At 50.7% G+C, this 9885-nt stretch overlaps 1 protein-coding gene across 1 annotated transcript; it reads left to right on the forward strand.

The window, feature by feature from the left end:
• Positions 1-537: 537 nt before the first annotated feature.
• Positions 538-1983, forward strand: FOXD3 (forkhead box D3; the record flags this gene model as incomplete). Its single annotated transcript, XM_082613837.1, has 1 exon — positions 538-1983. The coding sequence occupies one exon, from the start codon at positions 538-540 to the stop codon at positions 1981-1983; it is 1446 nt and encodes a 481-aa protein (XP_082469963.1).
• Between the last annotated feature and the right edge of the window lie 7902 nt (positions 1984-9885).

The raw sequence follows: 9885 nt of genomic DNA on the forward strand, positions 1-9885 counted from the left end.
ACGTGGCCCCGCCTCCCGCTGGATCTTTAAGTAGAAAGTAATCTATCAGGCCAGTCCTTAAAACGCGACTTTCGACTACGGGGGCTTCAGCGACCCTGACACCCCCTCCCCCCGTTGCCCCTGCCCGCGCCCTTCCGAGCTGCTCGGCTCCCGGCGTCCCGCGCCCGCCAGCACTGCTCCTGCTCCCCACGCCCGGGCCAGGGGCCGAGGAAGGCGGGCGAAGTGAGGGGGCGCGGCGTGGAGAAGGCGCCGGGGCCGGCAGCGGCAGCGAGCGCCTAGTACCGAGCGCCAGGGACAGCTGGAGTTTGCGGAGCGCTGCCACTGGGGGCGGACGGCAGAGCCCGCTCCGCGCGATGCCGGGCCGCCGAGTGTGAGCCAAGCCCGGAGGGCCCCGAACCACCTACGCCCCCTTCCCCTCTCCCAATCCCCCATCTTTCGGGGGTGCCCAAAACCCGTTTCCTGAGGTTGGCGGCAGCCCCTGAAGACGCCCATCGCGCACCGCTCCTTCCCCGCCGCCGCCACCAACCCCGAGGAGGGATGACCCTCTCCGGCGGCGGCAGCGCCAGCGACATGTCCGGCCAGACGGTGCTGACGGCCGAGGACGTGGACATCGATGTGGTGGGCGAGGGCGATGACGGGCTGGAGGAGAAGGACAGCGACGCGGGCTGCGATAGCCCCGCGGGGCCGCCCGAGCTGCGCCTGGACGAGGCGGACGAGGTGACGCTGGCGGCCCCCCACCATGGGCAGCCTCAGCCGCCGCACCAGCAACCCCTGGCACTGCCCAAGGAGGCCGCTGGAGCCGGGGCCGGGCCAGGGGGCGAGGCGGGCGCGTCCGAGGCCGACGGCTGCAAGGGCGGCGTTGGCGGCGAGGAGAGCGGCGGGAGCGGTGGCGGGCCCGGCTCGGGCAGCGGTGCGGCGGGAGGCCTGGCTCCAAACAAGCCCAAGAACAGCCTGGTGAAGCCGCCCTACTCGTACATCGCGCTCATCACTATGGCTATCCTGCAGAGCCCGCAGAAGAAGCTGACCCTGAGTGGCATCTGCGAGTTCATCAGCAACCGCTTCCCCTACTACCGGGAGAAGTTCCCCGCCTGGCAGAACAGCATCCGCCATAATCTCTCGCTCAACGACTGCTTCGTCAAGATCCCCCGTGAACCGGGAAACCCGGGCAAGGGCAACTACTGGACCCTGGACCCGCAGTCCGAGGACATGTTCGACAACGGCAGCTTCCTGCGGCGCCGGAAACGCTTCAAGCGCCACCAGCAGGAGCACCTGCGTGAGCAGACGGCGCTCATGATGCAGAGCTTCGGCGCCTACAGCCTGGCGGCGGCGGCCGGCGCCGCGGGGCCCTACGGCCGCCCCTACGGCCTGCACCCTGCGGCCGCAGCCGGCGCCTACTCGCACCCTGCTGCTGCGGCAGCCGCGGCGGCGGCCGCGGCGCTCCAGTACCCGTACGCTCTGCCGCCGGTGGCACCCGTGCTGCCGCCCGCCGTGCCGCTGCTGCCCTCGGGCGAGTTGGGCCGCAAAGCGGCCGCCTTCGGCTCGCAGCTCGGCCCGGGCCTGCAGCTGCAGCTCAACAGCTTGGGCGCCGCCGCGGCCGCCGCGGGCACGGCGGGCGCCGCGGGCACCACGGCGTCGCTCATTAAGTCTGAACCGAGTGCGCGACCGTCGTTCAGCATCGAGAACATCATCGGTGGGGGCCCCGCGGCTCCTGGGGGCTCGGCGGCGGGCGCTGGGGGCGCCGGGGTAACTGGGGGCACCGGGGGTAGCGGGGGCGGTGGGGCGGCCCAGTCCTTCCTGCGGCCGCCCGGGACCGTGCAGTCAGCAGCTCTCATAGCCACGCACCAGCCTCTCTCGCTGAGTCGGACGACGGCGACCATCGCGCCCATCCTGAGCGTGCCGCTCTCTGGACAGTTTCTGCAGCCTGCAGCCTCGGCCGCCGCCGCTGCCGCCGCCGCAGCGCAGGCCAAGTGGCCGGCTCAATAGGGACGTGCCGGTGGCCGGGATGCAGGGCCCGGCGGCGGCCTCGAGCGTCGGCTGCATTTGCAAGCTGCGCGCCCCGCCCCGCTCCTGGCCCCCCTGCCCAATCCTGGACTTTGCCTCTCTTCCATTTCCTCCCTCCTACCCGTCGACACCGACCTTCGGCGTCCTCCACCCCGTCCTGCCCACCTAGGCTGGCGGAGCAAACTCTCACCGCGCACCCGCGGGGAATAGCTTTCCGTACAGGTAAAACCGAAAACCGAATTTCCGAAAATGTACCCCGACGGCGCCTGCTCTCAGTACCTTGGGGGTGGGAGGGAAATTCTTTGTATATATTTGTATAAAAATTATTGATTTTCCTTTTGGGGTTTTTATTTTTTTAAGAAAAAAACAAATTCAGTAGATTTAGAGCTCTGAACTTTCATTTTTTCTGAAGGTTCACTCTCCGCAGTTTTATGTGAGAAAAAAATGTATAGAGATGTTGGGAGATTTTAAATATTAAAAAATTTTCACAAGGCGAAAAGTGTCATTCTATTATAAAAGTCTGTTTATATATGAATGAATATATATGGTATTCTAAATGTTATTCCATCGTGTTGTACACAACTTTGTAAATAAAATTTTTAAAGGCTCAGCCTAGTGTTTTATTTAGGTGTCTGAGATAAATGACAAGACTTTAAAATAGCATTTGCATTTTATTTTTCCCAGATATTAGAGGAGTTTCAAGGAATGACCTTTTCAAACTTTGCTAATTCATAATTTGAGTGTAAGAAATTTTAATTGGAGAAAGAATATACCTAATTTAAATTGTATTAATATTTTCTTTTAGTTTTCATATAAAATCGGGATGTTGGTGGTGATCTCCTTCCTATCAATTCATTAAATCTAAATGACTAGATATTTCTGAAGATAAAGTAAGCTGCTATTAAAAAAAAAAACCTAATTCTAAACATCAGTACAATTTTAATATTTTTTAAATACAAGACTTTATCTTTCACCATGAAAACTTCCCAAGTGAGAGTTCTTAGTCATTTCAATTATCCTTTCAAAAGAATGTTAATTCCAAACATCTCCCTCATTTTAGCATTTAAAGCCTTGATTTTTCAAACTGTTTATTTTCATCCCCTAAGTGGAAGTGGTAATAAACCCAATTAACTTTTTAAATATATGTATGGCATTTTAAATTTTGCAGTGGAGTTGTATTACCTATATTAACCTGATAGATGATACATAGTAATTTATTCTTTCATAATATTTTCAAATAAGATACCTCTTTTCTATGGTAGTAGTCCACAACATAATTTGGATTTCTGAAGGATTCCTGTAGATGCCTCCTCCAACCCGCAGCTTTTCCGAAGGCCAAGAAATAGTGGCCTTAATATCCTTTGAAAAACAGATGCACATCACCCCGTTTTTTAACCTTTTTAAAAATACCTTAGGCTAGTTTAGTGTGAAATGCGAGATCACAGAGCAGGAATGGGGAGATGTCCTTGCGGATTATTTTTAATGTGCATTTCAGCTGTTGCAACCTTAAGTATTAAGGTAGAAATGAAACATCTAGACGCGGGAAGCCAGTTCCCATCACCAATAACATATCCTCAAATGGCATCAATTCTAATTATTTCGTAATTAATTTAGCTGTTACAATTACGTATGCGAAATCGCTTTTTAAAACTGGAGCGGGTAGCAGTACTGTCAGCTCGGCCCTATGCGCGTGCTGTTTGCAAAACACCGCCAGTCTCTGGCGCTGGCGTCCACCTCACCTCCCTGGTCGCGGAGATGCCTCCCGGCTGCTGATCCCAGCCTTATTTCCCTGCTGTCGGCGTGGGCTAGGGAGTCGCTTTAAAATACCCTTCCTCGCAAAAACTGAATCGGTCTTCCTGGTAAACAGTAAACATTATTGTGTCCTGAGTAAACATTCCTTCTGGATCAGAGTCCTAAAATAAAACAAGCTGCCGGGGGTGAGATAATTTAACTTGATAAACAAGAACTTGATAATCAACCGCCACCGAGAGGAGCAACAGTTACCTTCACGGAGAAGAGATTATGGACCACACAGTCTCCGGGCGGGTCCCTTCTAATCTCTTTTTACAAGGAAAAATAAACGGATCTAAATTTGTTTGTGTGTTGCAGCTATAAAAGTAACAAGTTGTTTCACAGTTGTGTCTGGCTAATCGGTTTTTACACAAACAGCAAATGGTACATGATTTGTGCAAACACATAGAGGTTATTTCTAAATTTAGCTGACACCCCTGGGAAAAGGGAAAGGCAGGGCTTCTTGAATTCACTTTTAGCCTCAAGAAGCTGCTGATCCAAGGCTTCTAAATGACATTGGATAACAGGGGCCTCATTCCATCCCTGATCCTTTGTTACTTATAAAATTACTCGCTCATATTTCCGCGCATAGCAGCAATACCGGCCGAGCCTGCGCCCGCAGCGTGACACTGGGCCACAAGCTGCCGCTTGAGATTCGCAGGGCTTCCCACCCCCCTCCCCCGATGCATTGGGCGGTGGAGTGTAGAGGATAGATCCCCCGGCAACTTTCCTTCCAGACACTTATCAACCTTGAACTAGAGCCTGAAGATGGTCCCTTTCCTTTATTTCTTGGAGGGTAGGAGACTCTTAGACGCAGACCCCAAACCGACCAGCGGCTGTTTAAAGTCCCGGCAGATGTCAGGGAGATAGGCCTGGCCATAGCTCAGCTGAAAAGCTCTTTTTGGTTCAAGCTTGCTGAACCACGAAGGCTTAGACCAGAAGGGAAAAATGCAAATATCTTATATAATGAACGCAAGCACTTGGGGAAGGGAGGGCTTGAAACCCACATTTGATATGAGCGGACGCGGGCAGCAGCGAGGAAAGGCACTGAAATCTCCTGTTATACTGAGATTTAAAGGCAACACGACTGATATCGGCTTTTTATTTCACTTAGGCAGATTTATTTGTAATAAAAAGAAGAAACGGGTTATTTTTTATGGGGAGGATTTTAGCTTTCGGCTACATGAATTTAAACTGGTTTCCACTTCTTCCGGCACTCGTTTCTAGAAAGTCCATCCAGTTCCAAGGCCTAGTGGCTCTTAGACTATCCCCTGGACGAAGTCCTTGAGTGGGGTCCCGGTACTCAGTCCCTCCAGGAATGGAGGGTGGATTCAGATGTCCAGGGAAATGCGAACGAAGGCTAGAATACATGCACGGGCTCTGCGGGGCTCTTGCTGCGATGGCGGACGTGGCCTGTAGGGGGCGACGAGCAGATGGAAAACTTCCGCGTTTTGTCTCCGAGGGTCCACTCCCAACCCTGAGAGACCTCTGCTTCCCTTCCAGGCTCTGAGCACACTGACACCCTTCCCGTGCTCATCCTCCCGGCCTGGGACACCCAGGTCGAATCTCGGAAAAACTGTTTTTCTCCGCCTCTCTCCTGGAAGGGACAAAGTCCCGAGGGAAGTTTGCCCTAAAGATTGGGAAGCAATAAAGTTTAGTGATGAGGAAACATGGACTTGGAAGCAATTAAGAGTTATATTTGAGGTTATTTATTTTATATGGTTTATAGGAAGAGTCTTGACAGTGAGGGGACTATGAAAGGCTGGTGTGTGTGTGTGTGTGTGTGTGAGCACGTTTTAACGTGGGTTCCTTGAAGAATTGTACTGAAGAGACTATAATCTGAAGGAAAGCCAGTTCCAGGGCCATGTGTCTATTAGACACATGCTGCAAACTGCAGCATAATTAGTAAATGAACGCCTCTCTGGGAGGTGGATGGGGAAGCTGGAAGGTGTTCTCAGAGTGCCCAGGTCGCGTGGCGGTTGTGTGTGTGTCTATTTCATGGGAGGGAATGACTGGAAGCAGTGGAATGAGACATGCCTTCGCGGGGGGGGGGCGTCCCAATCAGGGAATAGGTACTTCCTGACTGTGACCTTGGACAAACTGCTTGGTTTCTTTCTCTCCATTCCCTTGCCTCTACAAAGAGAATGAGGAGTCTATTTGTCGCTTGGGCTTACAGGATTAGGTGAGTTGGTGTCAGTGAAAAATGTTTTATAAACTGTAAAGATCTAAGGGGATGTAAGGAGTTTATTTGTTTCTTAATGACTTCTAGAAAGACAAACAACTCTGTTACAAACACTTGCAGTGTTTGTCTTGGTTTTGAACAACTAGATTTTAGGTGTAAAAAAATGGGTTTTTCTATGAGGGGCTGCATAACCTATTCCAGTCTCTTGCCATCTGAAAGGATGGAGCAAAAGAGAGTCTAGTCAGAAGGGGCTTTTCAAAGGTGGGGTCTCCTCCTGGTCTTGAGTCCTTCGGCCCCGCCCTGGGCCTGAGGAGAAGCCCGCGGTGCCCACTCATTCTCAGTCCTCACCCCCTGCTCTAGAGGCCTGGCATATTTCTTTCTAGTTGAGCGGTTTACTTTGCTTTTTGCCCCTTTGCTTCCACTGTCCGAGGCAAGTGGGGAAACCTGAGCCCTCCGCTGACAGACGCCCATTAACGCAACACGCAGTCTCGGGGCGAATTAAAGGCAACCAGATCTCAGACCCGCGTAAAAGACCACCCTCCCTTTGCCTCCCTCCAACAGTTGGCATAGTTACACCCAGAGCCAACTTCTCTCTTAACCATCACTACACCCTCCCCTTGCCCTCTCAGGAATGTACCAGCCATTCTTTGCTCCCCGAGGGCAGCACCAGCCAAGGGGGGCGAGTACGCATAACAACATTTGAAAAGAAATGTTGAAAAATCAGCGAAGGAGTCGTAGAAAGCATCATCTTATTTTTATTTCCCAATGGGTTGTCTTACATCCGAATTTTTCAAAATAAGAATTAAGTTAGTCACTTCCCTTATTTTAATATAAAACTCGTACCAAAAGCCCTCCTTTTTCAGATGATTTTGTGCTTATGCACACAGTTCCATCCTATCAGTGGTGAGGTGGGGAGGGAGAGGGAACACCTTCATTCCCTTGAGTCCTCTGGGGCTAAATTTCGGAGGCATCTTCAGAAAAACAGCCCTAGAGAGCAGCCTTCCCTCTTGTTCACACAGTTCCTGAAAGCTCAGTGACTTCCCCAAGGTCACTCAGCGGCCCAAGGGTAAGCCATGGAAATAACTCAGCAGAGGAAAAATTGTTCTCTACCCAGGAAGGATGCCCTCCTTGAGGAAAGGAAAAAAAGCGAACAGTGGGGCAAAGAAGGTTGGGAAGAGTGGAGAGAAAAAAAAAAAAGAGAGAAACACTGGGCCGAGCGGGACTCAGCTCCTCGAAGACCCAAGACCTAGACCCTGGGTGACCCCGCGGCCCTGGGCGCCCGATCCGCCCCAACCCGCCCGGGCCTCGCCGCTCTGCTCGCCCAGTGCTGAGCGGTTCGCCGGGGACGGACGGCTAGATCTCCTTCTTGCCTCGGGATTTGGGAGGGTAAGAACGAAGGCGGGAACTTCAGGCCCGAAGCTCCGCTCACCCCGAGGGTCAGAGGTCCAGCCTCATCGCCAGGGTGTCGGGAGTCGGCCTCCATGGGCGCCCCCACCCCCTCCCACGCCGGGTCCACCTTTGCGCCAGCCACTAGGGCTCGGCCTGCGGGACTCCAGTTCCCTCTGCCTGGGGGTGAGGCAGGGGGCCGGGGTGGGGTGGGGGTGTAGAGAATTTGAATTGATTAGGGAGGAAACCCGTCCGTAAAACGACACCCGCTCCCGCGGCGCCCCGGGGCCCGCGCTGGGTAAGCTCGCGACGGGAACAAATGTCCGCGGTGTGAACCAGGGCGCCCGAGACGCCCCAAACCAGGATCTCTGGGGAACCAGGGACAGCGCTAGTAGGTTCTAGTTAAGCCATAGCCTTAAGGAGGGTCGTGAGAACTCGGGCGACAAGGCCAGGGTCTTGGGACGGGAGTGCCCCTCGACTTGGGCCTGTTCGCCCGGCCGCCAACGCGTGACAAGAAGTCTCCTCTCCGCCATCACCGCCCAGCTGCTCCCGCTTCAGCGGAGTGGGCATTTGGAACGCTCCTTCCCGGGATCCGGCAACAGGAGCTGCAGTGCACGTCTTATCGAAGAGGGGAGTTTTGGTTCTTTTCCTCCCTCCATTCCTTCCACTCTCTCCTCTCGACAGATGGTAAGCGAGACTCAGTTTTCTCCAAAAGACCAACAACACATTTTCGCCGTTACCCTAGCAAGAGGCGCATGCCGGGGATCGCAGCGACCTAGCAACCCCAAACCTTAAATTTTCTCTTTGCTTTCAAGCTCCATCTGGGAGGCACCGCCTCCTCCGGGAAGCCTTCCTGAGCCTCCCAGCTCAGGTCGCTTGCGCCTTCTTGGAGCCCACGGTGCCAGCTAGTGAACCGTTGTCTACGATGCCCTGTGAGCTCCTTACCGTCTAACATTGCTGAGCACGAAGGGGACGATCAAAAGTATTTGTCTAGTAAAAGACAGACTAGGACCATGGGAGTGGGGATGAGGAATCTTGAAGGGTGCTTATTGATCGAATGAGGCTTTTCTCGAGTTTGGGGGACTGTTTTCTTCCCATTCCTTTCCTTCAGTCCCCCCTTTTAATAATAAATGCTTTTATAAACACCGTGTTAATTTTTTTAATGAAGGAATTTAAAAAGCATTTATTAGAGATTTAAAAAGAATAACACATTTCAACGTTCATAATATAATTGGATTTTCTGCGATATTTTTTCTGCCACTGTGAAATTAGTTGAAAACTCCTTGGCCTAGCCTAAAGTACCAGTAGACAGTTCCACCTCCAGCCTAATGAAGAAAACTCCTCTAGAGTACCTCGAGGTTTTCAGCCAGCTCTGCTTCAGTTCTCCCAGTAGAAAAGGAATCGCTACCTCACAAAACATCCATTGCACACAGGGGCAGCTTTATTTGTTAGAGTGTCTTTCTTTTATAGAACTTTTATTTCCTTAGTAAAGTATAGAGAATTTGAGAGTCATTTGCTTAGATTTCAATACTAAAGATGTTATATTGTCATGTGTTGGGTTTCTTTATGTTGACACACAAAGAATTCAATGTGGTTTGGCCTCTATGTTAAGACTACTGTTTGTGGAGAAAACTGAGCAAAAGCTATAGCTTTGAGAAAGTATCAGGATTCTGTATTGAGTATACATGTTCCAGGGCTGTCTATGGGGCCTGCTCTGAGATCTATTTGGAGATCCCCAGTTATTTACCACCTCTCCCAGGGTTGGGTTCAGACTATACTGGTGGTAAAATTTCTGTAGGATAGTTGTCAGAATCTCATTCTTTTTTTTAACGAGAAAAAAAAAAGACATTTTTTAAAAGCTTAAACAGTTATATAATTTATCCTTCATTGCTGTGAACATTGGCATAAACGTTAATCTCTCACCTGTCAGTTATCCAAACCATTCACCATATGAAACAAGGACCTTAGATGGCTTCCCTGAAAGATACTCATACAGATTCAAGTATTTAATATAGAGAAGAAGAAAGAAAATCCCAGATTATTTGGTCATTGCCCTCCAATTGGGATCAAGATAATATGCTCTTTAGTGTTATACGCTTAATGTATTTTTTTTTTTTTTTTGCAAATTTGTATCTAGTTTGTGTGGTCCCTATTGATTTAGGTGGGGTTTTTTTTTTATTACTGAAGTATATTTACTGATTTAGTCTTTATATAGCTCAGTTAGCTTCTTTCTTTGCCACTGTTACAGATTATATCAGTAAACCATCTCTCAAATTCTACCATTTTACAAATGTAAATGTTGGTTACAAGAGCAAGGTGGTATCAAATCAGCACAAATTAATCACAACCACTGTGAAACATCTGCTTTATTGATGGTACTTCAACAGCATCACCTTTCCATATACATCAGGAATTATGATTTTATGATAAAAGTTGCTCTTGTTGCTGGAGGGAATTGAGTATAAGAGTTAACAGATTGGATTAAAGGACAAGACTAATTCTTAGTCCTAGGCCTGACATTGAAC

The sequence above is a fragment of the Mesoplodon mirus genome (assembly GCF_964341445.2).
Source record: "Mesoplodon mirus genome assembly, chromosome: 3".
NCBI lineage: Eukaryota > Metazoa > Chordata > Mammalia > Artiodactyla > Ziphiidae > Mesoplodon > Mesoplodon mirus.